Below are 18,806 nucleotides of genomic sequence, written 5' to 3'. Positions count from 1 at the left end.
TTGTCACCCCACAGCAAAAAGATTGTTGTTTTGAATGTCAGCTTCCTGTGTTCTCTTTGTGCATGCAAAGGTTTTCACTGGGTACTCCGGTTTCCTTCCACAATCCAAAAAACATGCATGTTAGGTTAATTGGAGACTCTAAGCTGACCTGAGGAGTGAGTGTAAGTTATGATTATTTGTCTCAAATGTCTCTGTGTTGGCCCTGCAAAGGACTGACGACCTGTCTAGGGTGTACACTGTTTCTCGCTTGTTGACTGCTGGGATAGGCTTTACCCCTTCTTGTTTTGCCTACTCATCTGTGTTTAATTCGCTGATTCCATGCTCTTTCAATTTAGTTGTTAATTACCCTTGTCAGCCATTGGGTTCTTTAATTATTTCTGTCCACTGCCAGATGATTATCTGTCTTAGTATATGTTTAAAGGTATACGTTGCTTTTTCATGCTTTAAGTTTCTCTGTTCCAGCTTGTATAACAAGTATAACAATGAAGTTTATGTTTGTGCTGCCTCTTCCTGCTTAGTTGGTTCCTGTGTTACCTGGTACATGTTAGTGATATTGCACTTCTGCACAGTTCATGTTTGACAACAGAAACTGTTGTCCATCAAACAGCTGCACCAACATTACTACAGTTTCTGCTAATACTGTCATTGGTTTACTTTCAGAGCTCTTGCTATGATACCAAGCATAACAACTAGCTGAAAAATTGAAAAACACATTTTCAACATTTTGTTAATCTACCATTATGGCATACAGCATTATTCTTAACAGCCAAGCGGATTCAAAGAAGGAAAATTAACATAAAGTTTAAAACATAACACCATATTCTACTTATTTCTATGCTTTTCCAAGCATAAACATACTCAAAACACAAACTAAACAATTAAATTCTATATAAATTTATAAAAAAAATCTGAGAAAATTATATCAAGTGTATGTGTTAACAAGATCTTATGTTGTTACTTTGATAAGTTGAAGAACACATTCTAACATCTAAACATTGTAAAGCTGACTACAGTCTGAATGTGCTGCCCAGTACACGGTTGAGTAAAACATCATTACAGCTGTCAGGAGAGATGGATTATTGCTGATGTTCACCCATTTTATCAAAGTCTTGTTTCTCACAAAGGCGTGTTATGTTAGCTTTGCTCACCATAAGAGTATTAACTGTTCAATGTATCTTGTGCTTCTTATTTTCAGCATATCCTACAGTTCTCAAGAGAGAGCAAATCTTGTCCTTGTAAAAACTGCAATACATTTTGGCAACTTTAGACAACAATACTGATAGTTAGACTTTTTTTTGTTTATCTGTGCCATAGACAAGAGCATATTTAATTGCAAATTTTTTCTGCTTTTTGAAACTTTTTTTTTCAGCTTTGTTTGATGTAGAGAGAGACTTGATTGAAAAATGTGCTACTTTGAATTTTTGTTTCTAATTTTGTCTTTAAAATATCTTTTGACAGGAACAATATATTTCAAAACTGCCATATTGGAAGAAAACCAATTTTGCACTACTGTCAAATTTTCTGTTACTAAATCTCTGTAGTATTCTGAAGGTTTGTTTCCTTTGCTAGCATTGGTTATTAAGATTATTTTGAAAACACTTTTATAGTGACAAATCTTGCAGGTATAAATCTTTAGGGTTCAAGATATTTTAGAAACATAACAAATGAAGCACATTTTTAAAGGTAATTGTTAAAGAGTTAAGCACTGTTGTTCTTTCTTTTCAGAGGCTCGGTGACAGTGCGTACTTGCATGCAAAGGCCAGGCAAAACCTGATACTGACACATTATCCAGCTGACGAGCTCTAAAATTTGTCTTGGTTTGATGCTTAGACTCAGGCCTTAAGTTTCTTTCTCTTCTTACCCTCAGCAATCTTTCCCGTTTGTTCAGCCACGCTACCAGGCATAACCTTGGCAATGTAGGCTCCAATGTCACCACGGCTGCCCGGAATCTCTTTACCACCTACAACACGGATCCCAAGTCCATTCCCTGAAGTAAAAACAAGGATAGAAATTCTAATAAAAAATGATCAAACATTTAAAGTTTTATCCTTGTGCAATTTCAATGATTTTTCAGTATACCTGAGACACTGGGGTCGTTCATGTCTCTTTTGAGTTTGATGCGAGTGTGAGGAAAGACGTAAGGGACCAGTTTTATCTGAAGGAGATTTTATGGAATTAATGGAATAAAAATTATGGTTTATATATTGCAATTCATGAGGGAGGCATAGAGTGAACACGAATCAAATTAAAAACAGATAGCGTGCATCACACCTGTCTCCGATCTGACATGTGTCCGCTTTGAGGCTGCCCTTCTCTTGGTTTATCAAACCAATCTGTGTCTTCTCTCCGCAGGTGGTAGGCTAGACAAGGAGAGGAAGTCATTAAAAATTATGCACACACAAATGCACAGCCAGTGATTGAATGCCTGATAGCTGGATAAATCTCTGCTTTAAACATGGTGACTGCTTGGCAGAGATAAATCTAACAATCAAGCTGGGAAAACTGTTTTTTTCCAATATGCTTTTTTTTTTTTTTTTTGCACATCCACCCTCATTTGTTAAAATGCAGGAAGATCTCTGATCTGTTCTCTCTGGATTGGCAAAACTAAAGCAAGGAAATACAAACTCTGTTCCTCTCCAGTTGTAACATGTCTGAAAAAAGAAATTTGCAGCATTCAGGGTATTTTATTTTTGACATGCTTCTGATACTAATGTATGCTTCCTGTATTTTAATCAAACAAATCGAAAGAAAATGGTAATTTATCATTTGTTAATTGCCCTAGGTTGAGGTTGCCCCATAGTTGCTTGTTTTATCCTGATTATAGCAAAGTATGATTTTCCAAAATGAAAAATGTTTGGGAAGGTAAGTGTTGCAACAGGATCAAACATTTTCTGCTTGTAGAATATAAATCCATGTTATTACAATGTGTGTCTGTACTATGAGCACATATTTCTGAGCAATTGAAGTGCAGTGTCCTCTAAAGGCTGATCATACAGACCTTTGATATAATTTAATCAAATATAATTACTGTGCATGTTTTACAATCACCATTTTACAGCTAAAAAAACAACAACTATCTAATAAAAAACACAAAAACATGTGAACACAGTTTCAATCTAAAGAAGCTCACAAATGCCACTGTATGATCAGAGATCCACAAAAAAACTTGCATCAATAATGATGACTGCAAATGGACTGCTGCATGTTTTGAAGTAAAAAGCAGTGAATAACACTTTCAGCATATTTTATGTGGACATTTTAGCACAGATATACGCATGATTTTTTAAAAATAATTTCTCTAGGCAATGAGCATGAGTACTAGAAATGGGTCTGATATGGTTACAAAACCACAGCGCAAACATTCCAGAATGATGTATAACTGAATTCACTATGGTTCATTGCAGAATGAAACTAACATGTCAGCTACTACAGATACGCTAAATGATATTTATTGTTTTCTAGTGAGATGTGGTGCATTCAAGAATGGATCTGATATGTTTACAGAATCAGCCAGAAATGTGGATCATTCAAAATTATGGTGCCTAGCATGAAGTTGTAAAATCTCTATGTAACTACATGGAATGCTGTCTCACCTTCTATACTCCAGTTTGTGCCTCCGGCTGGGGTACAAAGTTATATGCTTTTTTTAGAAATATGTTCAACATGTCTTTGTTTTTCTTCACAAATGTGTGCTATAATTTTAGTTGTACTGTGGGTATTCTTTATCACATGCAGTTAAATCAATAGTTGATAAGATGCATGCTTAATATTACTCTGAGTATATTACTAGCCTGACAGAAAAATTTAAGCAGAAAAACTATTAAAAAAAAAAAAAAAACGAAAAAACAATGTAAATTGCACTTATTTTAGAAATAAAGCCAAATACAGTAAGTTAATGGAAGATGAAGTTATACATCTTAACTTGTCTGTAAGCTACTTTAAGATACTCTACCGTGTCTGATACTTTCATGAAAGATTCTGGCACCATCTCTGTTCAAAGCCAGCATGGACTCACTTAGCGCTGTAATAAAGGCAAATTGACACTTTAATGTGGCGTCAAAACAATTACTCCCTTCTCAAGAGTTTACTGATACTGATTCTTTTCATATGGGCCACAAGATGGCAAAAATTTTGAAACCCACCAGTTTTTGTTGGTTACATGTTTGGCAGTCAGTGTAGAAGTCATTGCATAATCTAAAACGTAGTCCACCTAAACTGTTGTGCAAAAAGTTACTAGCTTTTCATGGTTTGGTATTTTCAGTGCTGTTTGACTTTGCTGATTACACTACAGGCTTTCTATCTAACATCTGGTTATTACATGAGATCACTACTGATTCAACAGTGTGGAGATAAAGATAGTGCATGTCAGAAGGGAACACAGACATCTCACACTGGCCGCGAGACATCCACAACAAAAAGCAACACACCAAAATATTCATTTTATTAACATGGATATGGAAAACACGTAATACAAAACATGCAAGGATGCAAAATCAGATACAAATAAGAAATCAAAGATTGTACAACAACAAACAGTTAGTACAACACAAATGAGACACATAATGCTAAAATACGCAAAACTACATGGTAGTCCATAAAAAAAAATGTTTACTGAATTACTGCATAGCTGTTTTATGTGCAGAAGCCAACGAAGATATGAACATATTTTTACATTAGTGTATTACTGACTCACAAAGAACTGGAGAATCAGTGCAATTTAACTGTCCTGTCATAACCTAAAGAATGATTACTATACGTCGTAATGATTTGGCAATAGAACCTTTACAAAAGTGCAAATGTGTCTTGACATGCTTCTGAACACACTGTTTATGAAGATGCTTTCCTAGACATCCCTTGTTGTCCTTTGCTTTAAAAACAGTTTTGAGATTTTCTGTACAGATATTCAAACACACAAGCACTTTCTATATATTTGGAAAAAATAAGTTTTCATGATTTCTGTTTGTCGGGCACATTTCATGACAATGATTAATTAGATAGTTCTTCTTAATTTGTGTTTAATAATGACAATATTTTTTAAAAATTTGTACATCTGAAAGAGAGTTCACAACACAAAACTTAATTTTGTGTGTAAATTTTTCCCATCTTAATTAACTTTTTAACATTCAAAATTACTCAAATACATATGTTGCATTACCTCTCTTAAAAAAATAATGTTTATAGATTGAGGGAGTGAAAACTAAGAAATGGTTTCTTGAATTCTTTAAAAACATTACTGCTCAAAACAATAAGGCAGCTGTAAGATAAACAACGTGATTTTTTAAAATAAATTTGAGTTCTGAGAATGCAGATAATTATTTAACTTTGAATAAATAAAGAAACTGTGAAATAAAAGCATGCAAATGAAATCACAGATTAAAAGTGGATAAAATAGATCGTTGACATACATAAACTCAGGCCAAGAGTGTTATGTATTGGTGAATTAAGTATATCAAAAAAAAAGGAAAGGCATGCATACATCTAATGTAACATTTACCATGACAGAGGGAAATACAGAAAAGAATAACCAACAATAACAATCTGATCACTGGTAATTAGAAAGAACCAGGTAATGCACAAAGTCAATAAGACCACTCTGCATTAGCATGCATAACAAGCAGGTCTGCACAGTCAAACTGCTGCAGCAGTCTCAGGCTCCATTTACCTTCGCTGTCAGACATGGCGCCTTGCAGGTCATCCATGATGAATGCGATGTCTCTATCATAGCCTCGTGTCCGAGATTCCTCCCTCATATGTTGTTGTACTTCCGGCAGGGAATGGCTAGACCCAAATTGGTCCCTGGAGTCAGCAGAAATGGGAGGAAGTGGACCAGCAGATGCTCTAGCCATACCCATAGGCTGCCCCACTGGGCTCAGAGGGCTTTCCTCCTCAGAGTTCTGAGCCACAATGGGGATGCGGCCCCGGCTTTGGCTGATAGGTAAACTGGTGGGCTTTGCTCTGGAGACTCCAGGGGCAAATGCTGCATCCAAGACCTCCCCTTCTGTTTTAAGTCTTAGTGAAGAACTAGACAGATCCCTTTTTATGGAAAGATCTAAGCCATAAACAGAAGATGGGCGGGAAGAGGGCCGAGAGGAGGGGCGGGATCGAGTGCCACTTGGGTAGGTGCCATCATCCTGAGTGGTGCCCCTAACAGTGGATCCAAGGCTAAGAGACTGCCCAAGATTAAGAGAACCAGAAAGATTGGACCCAAGAGAGGAACCCAAATATTTTTGCTGCTCAGACAAGTTTTTCCTAAGCCCAAATGTAATTTCATCCTGCAGTAACCTCGCCCTAGCTGCCAGACTGGACACAGAGGAAGTCCCAGATCCCATGTAGCTACCAAATTCAGGTTCAAGATCTCGACTTTCCTGAATTGGGGAAAATTTTGTAATGGCCTTGGAGTCTAGAAGAACCTTTTTATTTTTCATCTGTTTTTGGTAAAGCACTGCAGCTGGGAGTTGCTTTGCGGCCTGTTTTTCAAGAGTAAGTCTACCAATGCTGTATTTCTCTCCTTTAGGGAAATGGCGAAAACTACTGTCGCTTGAAAGATACTGGGGTAGGCCCAGGCCTGTTAAATGTTCTAAACCCTCTGTTCCTCGCCTAAACTCCTGCTTTATTTGCTGCTTCAGTAGCTTCAGCTCATAAGGCTCCTCCATAGCGTCATCTTCTCCTTTTCCATAACGTGATGTGCCTAAAAATTCTGCCACCTAAAATGTAGAAAAAATGTAATCCAGTTTAGGATTTTTAAACAGTAACAGTCACTTTCCTCCTCTCAATTTGACTAAATTGAATTCTACTTGTGGAAGATTAGGGAAGATTAGAGAGAGAGAGAGAGTGTGTTTCCAGAGCAGTTATTTGCTAAAAGTTGCTACAGTGAAGTCAGACCATTAAATATTCTGGTGAAATCAACAAGTCAAAGGTGATAATTTGATCTTAATCTTGTCAGTATTGGTGATATTGCCACCATATATCAAAATAATAATATATTTATATTTCACAAGGACTATTTGTTTCAAATTATACATGACGAAGCAAAGCCAAACAAACAAATTATTATAATTGTCAAATATTTGTAATGCACAAACATGAAAAAGATGAAGGTTGTGTAAAATGAAATACAACACAAAAACACAGTATTTACCTCTGCGGTGCGCCTGGCTTCTGCTGCCCTGAGTAGTCTGTCGGCTTTTGATAGCTCCTTATCAGGGAGGTTGAATCCAGATCCCAAGCTGCTACTGCCTAGCCCTGTTGAGGCTTTGGTGAGCTCCCCTATGTCCTCTATAAGGACATAGTTTCTGGCATTGTGGTGGTCAATATCAGCATAGAAGGAATCAGCAGAAATGCTGGACATGGGACTAGAGGCCATACTCCTCTCTTCTAATCCTACCCTCAAATCTAAGTTGCCATACTTGCCCCCTAAGTGAGCCACTCCATAGCCACTTTCTGTAGAGGTTGGCACTATGAGTAGAGGTTGGTTGCGTATCACCTCATAGTTAGTGGTAATTTTAGGCTCCAAATCTGACAGAGTGGTTTGACACTGCTTTCCTTGCTGGATGATCAAAGCCTGTTGGTAGCTGCTCGGCTGAGCTTGGGCATGGGAAAGGGAGAGTGTTGGATAAGGAGACACCTGCTGATGGTATAGGGACTGCTGCTGGTACAAATTTTGCTGAGTGTAGTGACTGGTGGTTTGGGTCTGAGGAACATATTGACCATAATGTGAGTAAGGACTAGTTAGTGTGTTGTACTGGGAATCAGCCTCGGTTTGTGGAGGAAGGAATTGGTCAAATTCTGACTGAGGAGCAGTCCGTGGTCTCTCAAGGCCATCACCTCTAGCGTCTCTGATGTTGCCAACCTCACTGTCTGACATGTAGTCTCGTTCCTCTGCTACCCCCTGAAGATAGGCCCTCTCTCTCTTTTCTCTCTCCTTCAACAATGCTTCCTTCCGGCGGTTTATACCCATCTCCAGATACCTAAAGCATCATAAAAAAGTTTCACAATTCAAGAACTGACAGTTCTTTAGACACACTATGGAAACGGCAAACAATATTCCATTTTCTCACACATTTGTACCTGTTACTATGTTTAAGAGTGGAGAGGTCTCATTGAGTGTTGTCAAGGCAGTCTTTTAGCCCATAAGCTATCAAGGTAAAAAGGGAATCATGCACATAAAAATACGAATAATTGCATAAAATGGATGAATGCAATGGTGCCTGTAAAATTATTTGTTAATGTCTGGTATTAATATTTTTAAAAGGAATAATGTCACAGTAAAATAAAAAAAGCCTACGTCACTTAGTCAATTGCTTCATTCTGAAATATGTAGTAACTCACCGCAACTTGGCATCAATCTCCTTTTCCTCTTCATCTAACTCAGCTTGTTTCTTGCGAAGTTTAGAAGATTCTCTCTCGACCAGATCAAGTTCTTTGTCAATATCTTGCAGAATTTTTGCCCGGGCCAATGTTGTGCTGCGTGCAAGACGACGACGAGCAGAGTTGGTGCTATAGCCTGACCTTCCAGTCAGAGAATCATCTTCAGGAGGAGGGTCTGGCAGTGTTCGCTTTACTTTCTTACCGGTACCAGAGGGAGAACCTCGACCCTATAAAATATAAACAAATCACACATCTGTTTTAAAAAGGTCATTATTATTACTATTATTTAAACAGCTTTTAAAGACTTACGGAATAGCTGTCTGCATAGTATCCTCCCATCTTTTCTTCTGTTGAAGGACTAAGCGATTTATGATCAGACAGAGACTTCTGACCACTTTTTAATATCCGAGGGCCAGATGAAAATCTGGTTGGATCAGCAGTTAACATTCTCTGCCCTCCATATGACTTTTCAGGGGACAAGGGAGAAACTGAGGTGTAGAGCACTTTAGATTTAGAGGGGATGTCTGCCGTCAGTTGTGTGCTGTAGCCCACCTCAATGGGCTTTCTGTCTGAATCTGTTTGACAGCTCAGACTGCCACCTCTATGAGAGATTTCTGGAGCTGATATATGCTTAATGATTTCTACTTTTGTGTCCATTTGTACATTGGGTCGTTTAATTGTTCCAGAATGGTCAGTCTGAACAGATATTTCTGCCACTGTTTGAATGGCAATGCTAGACACCTTGGAGCCATGTTTCCCCTCACTGCTATGCTTTCGAGAGCGGCGTCGAACCTTAGTGGGAGCATCCCACTCATCTTGGTCCTCATCATCAGACTGAGCTGAGCTCTCAATGTTTTTCTTAATCTTCTTTTTTCTTCCCATATGCTGCTTCTCTGCTGAGTCTTCATCATCTGTTTGCACTCCACTGTCAAGTATTTTTTTTCCAATATCCTGATCAGCTTGAAGCTTTACTAAGTTGATATGTCCATGACTGTCTTCTGTATGTACCCCTGTAGATGGAGGAGTAGATTCATCTTTGACAGGCCAGTACTGACCACTGTCCCCTACTCCTGCATATTTAGCTTCTAAAAGGTTTCCCGTTGAACCAGTGCTACCATAGTGCTCATCTAGCTGCCTTTGGAGTTGAAGTTGGAGTTGTTGGATTTGCTGCAACTGCTCTTTCTGTTGAGCGTAAGTCTCCTGCTGAGCCACCATGTGAGCATGATGCTCTTCTTCTTGCTGAAGGAGAAGCTGCTGCTTTAGAGCTTGAAGTTCTTCAAGCTCCCTTTGGACCATAAGCTGCTCCTGTTCTCTGTAACGCTGGATTTCCTGTCTTTCCCACTCCAGCTCCTCAGCGAGACATAACTGCTTCAGCTTCTCCAGCTCTAAAAACTCCCTCTCCATTTGATATTGAGCCATCTTAGTGTTGTCTAAGCCAGGGAATATTGGGGAAGAAGCTAGAGCATCTAAAGAAGCCGCAATTGCTTCCAGGGTGGTGTCTGAGTACATCTCTGGATAGCCAGTTATGATGTCAGCCAAAGCTGGAGGGAGAAGTTCCTTGGACAGTTCAGCCTCAAAAGGAACTAATTGTCCTGGATCTGTAGTAGGAATAAAGCCATAATAAGGCAGTAAGGACTGGTCTTGGGCTTTTGATGTAGGTGTTAAAGTGGTACTAAAGATGGAACCTGGTTGAGTTGTAATAGCATATGTAGATGGAACTGGTGCAGCAACTGAGGAATAAACTATTCCATCTGAAGTTCTTAGAGCACTGTTCACACCAAACCCAGCTGCAGGGACCTGGGAGTATGGAGCAGTAATGGCGGGGTAGACTCTGGTTGCTTTGCTTGTGTAGTCAAGGGCTTCACCTGTCACAATAAGTCCAAATATATAAATTGTACATTTCGAAATTATTTATAATTTCAGAAACAAAGAAACTGTACAGTTTATTGTGAGGATCGTGCAATTTTGATTATAAACAAAGTTCCACTATACATGCAAGTTTGAGGTTATTTTGGCTAGCAAGATGCAAAACCCAAACACTGTGGGAGAACACGCAGGCACACACATGCATCTGTATAAAAGAAAACAAAACATGCAGATATTATTTTAAAAAGTCATGCTTAACACTCAGAAAAACAAACTGAACAAATAAGAAACGATAAGTATATAATCTTAAAATAAACACATACAGTAAGCATCAAATAAATGCCAAATGCTTTAAATAGAAAAGGAAATTGATTTTAAAAGTTTCAAATCTAAGGCAAATGGAAGCTTATTAAGCACATATACAGTTGAGTGATAAAATACAAAAGATCCATATACTCACCGGCTGAAAGTTTAGCAGCAGTTAGGTCTATAGCGCCATCTGAAGATCCACTGAGGTAGTCATAGTCATTTTTTAGATCATACAGGGACAGTCCTGCCTCGGTCAGATTGGTGTCAGACACTGATGCTTTTATCCCATTAGTTCTTTTTATACTGTACAGTCCAGCATTATTGTATTGATAGTGATCATCCCTGTACCCAAAACGATTGTCAGGCTGGGTTGTAATTGTTGGCTGTGTTCTACAGCTTCCTGTAAATGGTAGCTTATAAATTACATCACAGCAGATGCTTCTCCGACCAGCAGTAAGGTCCATTGGAATTCCATCATCCTCTACAATGGAGGTCACTACTCCTGGGCTTGTACCAGACAAAGCTACCATAGCCCTCACTGGCCTGTAGTTTGATAAATCCATGGCTCCTGTAGCCTCAAGAGAAAGAACTGGAACTCCATTGCTGATAACCGTCTGGGCTGAAGTCATTGGCTGTTTTCCTCCAGAAGAGACAAGTCCTTCGTAGGAAAGATTAATGGGTAGGTTTTGAGCAGTAGATGCCACAGTATTAAATACAGGCTGGCCCTTTACAGGTCTGTAAACAATTTGTGCTAGTGGTTCAAATGGTTTGTATGTGGTGAGAGGCACAGGCAGTGATGCAACAGGACCCTGCAAATCGAGGGGTTTCTCTGCTGGAGTGTTGCTATATGAAGCAATGGTGGCTGTGCATGTCACTATTGTGATGTTGTCAGTGACAACAGACAAAGTTGTTGTTGGGGTAATTTCCGCGCTAAGATTAACTATTTCAGGCTGCACAGCAGTGCTTTGACGTCCAATAGAGTCACTTGAAAAAGACTGACGACATGATTCAGGTGGAGTAAGGTCCATGCCTTGTTCTGTCATCTTTATGCCAGACTTGATAGTACGCAAATCAATCACATCACCAGGATAAATTATTTTACCATTCTGTTTAGGCAAAGGTTGGACTTTTGCTATGTCTGGTTGTATTGTGATAGTTACACTTTGTGGATGAACTTGTGGAAGTCTTTCATGGACAACAGAAACAGTTGTCCTTTGGACTTCAGTGGTGACCACCTGAGTAACTAGGCTTGACAGACTTTCAGGGGGCTGGCCTGAGGTGGAAATCGAGGAGGAATACATGTGACTCATACTAGAAACCACCTTTTCTGTTCCTCTAAACTCTTGGCTCTCTATTGACTCTTGCTGGATTTTAGTGATAGTGACTGGTGCTACAGATATACCTTGTGTAATATCCTGTGTAGAGGGCACTGAGGTTCTCCTGGTGTATTCCTCAGTGGTTAATATCTCCACAGGATAGTCATATTCAGATGAATAAGGTGATACCTGTAGTTGTTGTTCCGTTGATGGGATATATTCAGTCTTGTAGGAAACTTGAGCTGCATAGTCATTTGTGGGGACATCTTTTTCGGCTGGCATTTTTAGTATTTGTGCAAATGGTAATGGTTCCTTCATAGTTATGGATTCTCTTCTGGGAGCAGCAAAGACATCAGTTGCAACCAATTGTGGACTCATTTCATATTCTGCAGGGTAGGTAAATAAATTACTTGTTGTGTAAGGTGGTTGTTCTGTAGATGATAGGGATGTCCTCCGTCTGCAACTGGTCTCTTCAGATGTAATAACTGGGATTGTCTGGTGTTGTAACTCTGATGAAAATATTGAATGTGTTCTTTCATTAGTATCCTTTGTTATAATTTCAGTAGGTGTTTCATGTCCATGCTGCAAAGCTCTGATTTCCAGTGATGGTAGTGGATGTGACATCACTGAGGATGTATTTATTCCATATTCCTGGGGTAGATAAGTAACATCTGGGTATGTTGCTTTTTGTTGATCTTCCAATACAAAAAGTGATGGTGTTGTTTCAGCGGTTGCGTGAGTTGCCATTACACCAACTGTAGGTATTGGCAATGCCTGAGACATTTGAGGTGTCGGTGTAATTTCAGCGACTACTGTGAGAGCATGAGGTACTGGAGAAACCACAGCCACCTCTGGGATTCTAACCCCAGTGTCAATTGTAAAGAGCTCCGTTGAATAGTCAACCTTTGTAGGCTGAGTCACTCTTTCAGCCACAAGATTTGCCTGTTGTGAAGACATTTCCTCTTTTACTGCAGGCATAATTTCTGTATCTTGAACAATTGGTGTTGCTACTGGGTGATCAGACAAGATTTGAAGGTTTGGTACTGATGATTTTATTGGAACAGTGTCTGTGAGAAAGACATGAGTAGGTTTAGTTTGTTCTTCTTGTACCACTTCTATTTGTGATGAAACTTCTTGTTGACGAACAGGTGAGCATACTGAAGTTGGTCTACCTTGAATGACTACTTCATCTAACAGTAGTTCAGGCTGCAGTGGTACAGCTTCAGTTTCTGTCAAAGACTCTTTTTGCACAGGTGAAATAGGTTTTGGTGCTTGGGGAAATGTGTCTTCTGGTAAAATTGCTGAAGGAATTGTTTCAGCTTCTGGGATTATGATTGGTTGTTCAGGAACAAATAGTGTAGACTGTTCTTTTGCTATGATTGGGTCTGTATAAGGCTGAATATAAACTTTATGTTCTGTGGGCAATGCAATGACTTCGGACATTTTGTCAGGAGGTGGCTGAGGCATTGATTGTTGTTGCACCATATATAGTTTCTTGATTGGAGGAGCTACAGTGTGTGCCTGAATGGGAGTGCCTTGATCTGATGATACTGTGATGACATCAGCCACAGAGAGTGGTGGTTTCACAGCAGAGGGAAAGGAGTCTCTCCTTGCTTGTGCTTTTGCAAGTACTACCTCAGAGGTTGACACATACTCTACAGCTACAGATGAGGCCACAGTAATTGGAGGCGGCTGCTTTACAGAGGGAACAGAGGCTCTTCTAACTGTAGCCTGTACTGAGAAAGCCTCACTGGGTGTTTTCTGCTCTGCTTGTGTTGTTTGTACCATTGACACCTTTGAAGAGGGGATGGACCCTCCCCTCATAGGTGCCTGAACTGTTATTGTCTCAGTTGGAGATCCAGGCTCAGAGGGAAGAGTAATCACTACATAGGTTTGTAAACATTTGGTATGTCTAGGGGACAAAGGTGACTTAGGAGAAGTTGCTCCTAATTTAGACTCCACAGGACGTGTAAGACTAAGTGACAGAACTTTTGGAGGTTCTTTCATCCTGGGCAGTGTTGCTGCTTTTGGTGCCACAGGAGGTGGGGGTGGTTTGACATGCTCTCCTGGCTTGTGGCTGAAAACCAGTCCAGCTGGAATTGATACAGGCTTAGGTGGTATAGGTGGTGGAGGCTTGGAGGCTTGGTAAATGTCAGACATTGTTACAGAAACTGGTGAAACTGCTGCTGTTGCATTTGTGACTTGAATGGGAACTGATGACTTTGGGTAAACAGCTGGTTTAGGTAAAGTAGAAGAAGCTGATATAAATGGATCTGCATCAATTATACTAGGTACACCTTTTGCTGCCACTGGAGGTTTAGGTGGAAATGGTGGACCTGGAAGTACTTGCACAGCTGACACCCTAGGAGATAGTGAGGATATGCCTGTTTTGGTTATATCTGAAACTGGATGTTTAGTACTATATGCCTGAGCAGGAACTTCTGAGCCTGTGTTATCCTCATTCTGTGTAGTTTGTCCAAGTCCAAGTGGAGATATGTTTTCAACACTTGGCACAATGATGACTACATGTCCCTGTCTGGCTGGGGTCACTACTTGAGGTACAGATACACTATCAAATTGATTTACTTCCATTCTTGTCTGTATATCCACAACTACAGATTGCATTTGCTGAGCAGCCATTGTGGTTTTGATAGATGATGTAGCTGACACAACATCAACAGTCTTTGCAACAGGCATCTCTTTAGAAATCTCAGGCAATGATACAGAAGTAGATCGAGGAGGCGGGGGTGGCGGGACCTTCTTTTTAATAACAGTAGTTGATGCTGAAGATAACGGAGGCCCTTGCTCTGCCTGAGCCTGTGCTGACACTACCACTGGCCTCATTAATGGAACTGCTGAATGTACAGGAATTGAGTGTACCACTTTAGCTTGGGCTTGAGCTGGTGTAGTTATTAGAGCTGAAATTGGTTTGGGGGTTTGTGCAACAATTGGCGCTGTTGTTGAAACCAGGTCAGGCATCTGTATTATGACTGGCTCAGGACATGATACCAGACTGACAGAGGATGAAACATCTGTGGCTGGAACTGGAGTTGTGCCTGTAACAGGTGTAGCTGTAACTTGGACAGTACGCTGAGATGAGACAAGAACAGGTGCTGGACTTGGTGCTGAGACTTGTAAAACACCTGTAACTTTATTGGGGACCTGAGATGGAGATGAAACCAAGTCTGGCATTTGGACTTTAACAGATACAGCAGTAGATGTTTCCACTAGGGGTTGATTTGAGGCTTCAGCTGTAGAAGACTTATATTTAAGTTCTTCAGTTGCTTGAGATTTGAATGGATCAGAAACTAAATCTGGGATAGTGACTACAACAGTGGTGGAAGCTGGACAAGGGATTAAAGTTTCACCCACTTGTACTGTTGTAACTGTGTCAGGCAACTGCACTGAGAAATCTGAAAGCAACTGGTCTTTAAACGACATTGGAGGTGTTGGTGTTGACAGTGGAGTTGAATCTGATGAAAGAGGGGTTTGAGGCTGAAATGAGGATGAAGATGTTGCATTAGAAGCCAAACTGGAATCTGGTGATGCTGGTGAAGTTGGGGGTGAAACTGGTGATACGGTAGAAGGTGTTGTGGTTAGTTCTGGGGCTGATATTGGAGTTGGAATTGGTTTTGGCTCTGGCATTTCACAGACCACACAAATAGGCTCCATCTCAGTTGTTTCAGACAATGGTGGACTTATGGATGGGTCATCTTTTGTATCAGAGTCATCACTAGTGGTAATGTCAGAGGAAATACCTATAGCATACTCATCCGCAAGACTGTCATCCTCTTCCTCACCAGATGAACACTGAGTAATCTTAAGGTCTGGTATAGGGAACAATGCCTTTCTTAGTGAAGGATCCTGAGGAACCATAGGTCTCACAAAACTTATAGATCCACTTGGAGTAGTTGGAACAACAGTTCCCACAGTGCGCTTTGGTGGTTCAGAAGGGCGTGGAGGTGCTGGGCGTTTCTTTTTCTTTACAGGCAGTTCACTTAAAGTGTCCATGCGTGGGGGTGTTGTATCACTTTGCCCAATAATGTTTGTCTCGTCTGTAGATATAGTCACCACACAAGTTTCAGCCTCTGAAGGAGGCGTGTGGACCAAAGCCCCTGATGATGAAGATTCCATTGCTGTTTGGGCCTGTTGAAATTCCTGCTCTATCATCATTAATTCTCTCTTTTTCTTCATCATCTCCTCATAAACTTCCTCTGGGGACCTGAGTTTTTTGAGAGATTCAGAGCTACTATCAATTTGGGGTTCTTCTTCTTGGGATTCACTTAGTTTGAATTCAGGCTCTTCAACTAAAGACTCATAAAGATAGTCTTCTATTGCCATTCCTCCATAAAGTGGTTCAATATCTGGGGGACTCTCTCCTGGAATGGCTTTTGTTTTCTGAATAATTTCCTCATATGCTTCCTCAGCACTCTTTAATGACTTTGTTATGGTGTCCTGCTCTTTAAATTGATCAGATGGGGTGTATGGAATAACTGTAGCTGAAGGTTTACGTCCTCTCTGTACAGCTCTCCTAATCTCTGGATCTGATTCTATACTGACAGAGTACTCTGAATCCGATGTTTTATGGCTTTCGTCAATTACAGTTACTTGTTTTAGATCTTCTGTAGAGGATGCATTTTCAGAGGAAGACATAGGTTCATTGTGTGTCTTCATTTTTTCTTCTTCAGAGGAGTTTTCAAGGGTGAATAGAGACTGGGGTGGTTGTTTGGGTCTTACTTTACGATGTTGTTTGTCCAATCCAACTTTCCTGTGACGGGGACTGCTATCACTGTCCTCCTCCAAAGATGAGACTGATGTTGGTGAAGATCCTGGAGTTATGCTAGATGCCTGAACACTAGATGAACCCTTTGACAGAGATTCTGTAATGCTCTCAACTTCTTCATCAGTGCTTTGTCTTTGCCTCATGACTGGTATAGCTTTCTTGAAAGTGGTCTTGGATATTGTTTCTGGAACATTTTGAAGAGTTGTAGTGTCCTTAATTTCTGTTTCAGCTTTCTGAGATAAAGATTTGTCTGTTGTAGAAGCATTATCAAGCCTAGTATTCTCCATATATTCTGCATTTGCAATATTTTCATTCTCATCTTCTGATACAGACATTTCCTTCTCATCTCCCATACCCATAATTTGCTTGCGGATGAAATCGTCTTCTTCAATGGAGGAATCAGCACTTTCTGTTTTGATTTCGTCACTGCTGGATGAAACAGTGCTAACCTTCAGAATCTTCTTTTGAACATGAGGGGAAGATGAAGGGGTGAGTTCACTTTCACTGCTCTCATCCATTGCTTGTACACTCAAGCGTCTTCTCTCTGATTTAACTTTCTCCTCTACTGGTAAAGTTGGATCTATATTTGTATCATTTTTGCTTGCATCACTTGACTGCCATCCACTCACTTCCTGAACTACAGGTAAAATCTGTGGTTGATCTTCATCTGACTCCTCAGTCCTGAGATTGGACTTAATCTTTGTTCCAGGGACAGCTATGTTTTCCATTTGAACTTGCTCATTAGATGGAGACATTTTTCTTTTATACATTAACTTTTCATCGCTTTCATCTTTATCCTAAAAAAATGAAAAGAAAGCAGTGATGAATAACATATTACACTTTGTATGTTGTACATGTAAGATAAAATTTTGGCCATATTCACAGCATACATGCACAAAATTAAAATAGCTTAATATGTATAAGAAATGTTATTTTGTTTTATTTTCAATTATGTGAAAATGTGACTTAGGATGCAAAATTTCTACCAGTTTTATAAGGATGTTGATAAAATTATTTATAAAATATAATAATGTAACAAAAAATTATTGATTCTTACTTTAGTTTTGTTCACTGTAGATATTGGTTGTGACTCTTGGGTTGAGATAATGTCCATAATCTTGTCTTCTGTCTTTACCACTTTCTCGGTTTCAGTTGCCATGATCGGTTCTGCTTCTATTGCCGGCTGCTGTTCTTGCCCCTTTGATTGCTGCAAAGAATTTGTCTGTTCTTTCAGTTTGATTTGATAAGAAGGTTGAACTTCTGTAACTATACTCTCTGAAACTGAGTGCTCTGGCTTTATTTCTTCCTCTTGAACAAATTTTGACACTGCAACCTCTGCAGCACTAGGGACTATGGGCGCACTTTTAGCTTCAGACCTTGAAACAGGAGAAGGTGTACATGTTTGCGCATCACTTTCAGTTTTGAGAAGATCAGGTTTTGACTCTTGGAATTTGGGGATTTCTGTCTCATTGTTATCTGTCACGTCTGTTTCCTCTTTATTTTTTACAGTCGCAGTCTTAAGTACTGGGGTATTTGGCAACTCAGCCTCGGGTATTAATGGTTCTAGTGCAGATGTATATGGTTCTTTTTCTGCAGCAGGAAGTGAAATCTTTGCTGTGATGGATATGGGTGTTGTGTCAGGTTCTCTTTGTTGAAAAGGTATGGACTCAGCAGTTTCCATCTTGACTGATTCTGCTTTTGCGGTTGGGGGTATTTCCACTGTCTTGGTTTGAGTGGGAACAGGTTGTGGTTTTGTGGTTGCAGTTGGGGCTTCTACTTTTATTGATGCAGTATTGAGCTCTGTCATGTTGGTTGCAGGTGTAGCCTGGCTCTCTGGCTTGGGAGCCACATGTGGAGTTTGAAGCATTATTCCAGAGTCTCCCAATGCTCCTGACAAGGCTCTTTGAGTCTGGCAGTTCAAGCACAGCCATTCTTTCTGTAAGTAAATAACAAAAATAACTTAGTAAATATCATATGCAAAATTTGAGAAAGACACAATAAAGTCCCAATCAATCAATCAATCAAATTTTATTTGTATAGCACATTTCAGCAGCAAGGCATTTCAAGGTGCTTTACATAATTAAAAAACAAAATAAAAACAGCATGTGACAATGAATAAACAGTAAGAAAGAGACAAACATCAAAAACCCGCACTCTAACCCTAA

General features: G+C 39.8%; 1 protein-coding gene across 8 annotated transcripts in view; it reads right to left on the bottom strand.

Moving 5' to 3' along the window:
- pclob (piccolo presynaptic cytomatrix protein b) overlaps positions 1 to 18,806 on the bottom strand; it is a 61,335-nt gene that overhangs the window by 13,620 nt on the left and 28,909 nt on the right. For 3 of the 8 annotated variants that reach the window (XM_017405717.3, XM_017405720.3, XM_017405718.3), the window contains exons 12-22: positions 17,699 to 18,577; positions 10,694 to 17,438; positions 8,677 to 10,232; positions 8,329 to 8,594; positions 7,139 to 7,967; positions 5,663 to 6,704; positions 3,953 to 4,021; positions 3,594 to 3,620; positions 2,272 to 2,360; positions 2,080 to 2,155; positions 1,862 to 1,987 (exon numbers count right to left, since the gene is read on the bottom strand). In XM_017405717.3, coding sequence (XP_017261206.1) covers positions 1,862 to 1,987; positions 2,080 to 2,155; positions 2,272 to 2,360; positions 3,594 to 3,620; positions 3,953 to 4,021; positions 5,663 to 6,704; positions 7,139 to 7,967; positions 8,329 to 8,594; positions 8,677 to 10,232; positions 10,694 to 17,438; positions 17,699 to 18,577 — 11,704 coding nt within the window. Of the gene's footprint in view, positions 1 to 1,861; positions 1,988 to 2,079; positions 2,156 to 2,271; positions 2,361 to 3,593; positions 3,621 to 3,952; positions 4,022 to 5,662; positions 6,705 to 7,138; positions 7,968 to 8,067; positions 8,135 to 8,328; positions 8,595 to 8,676; positions 10,233 to 10,693; positions 17,439 to 17,698; positions 18,578 to 18,806 lie in introns of those variants that run through there. The other 5 variants (XM_017405722.3, XM_025003660.2, XM_017405719.3 and 2 more) reach the window with 4 other exon arrangements.

The sequence above is a fragment of the Kryptolebias marmoratus genome, linkage group LG11 (assembly GCF_001649575.2).
Source record: "Kryptolebias marmoratus isolate JLee-2015 linkage group LG11, ASM164957v2, whole genome shotgun sequence".
Classification (NCBI taxonomy): Eukaryota; Metazoa; Chordata; class Actinopteri; order Cyprinodontiformes; family Rivulidae; genus Kryptolebias; species Kryptolebias marmoratus.
This window is presented reverse-complemented; position numbering and strand designations above follow the sequence as displayed.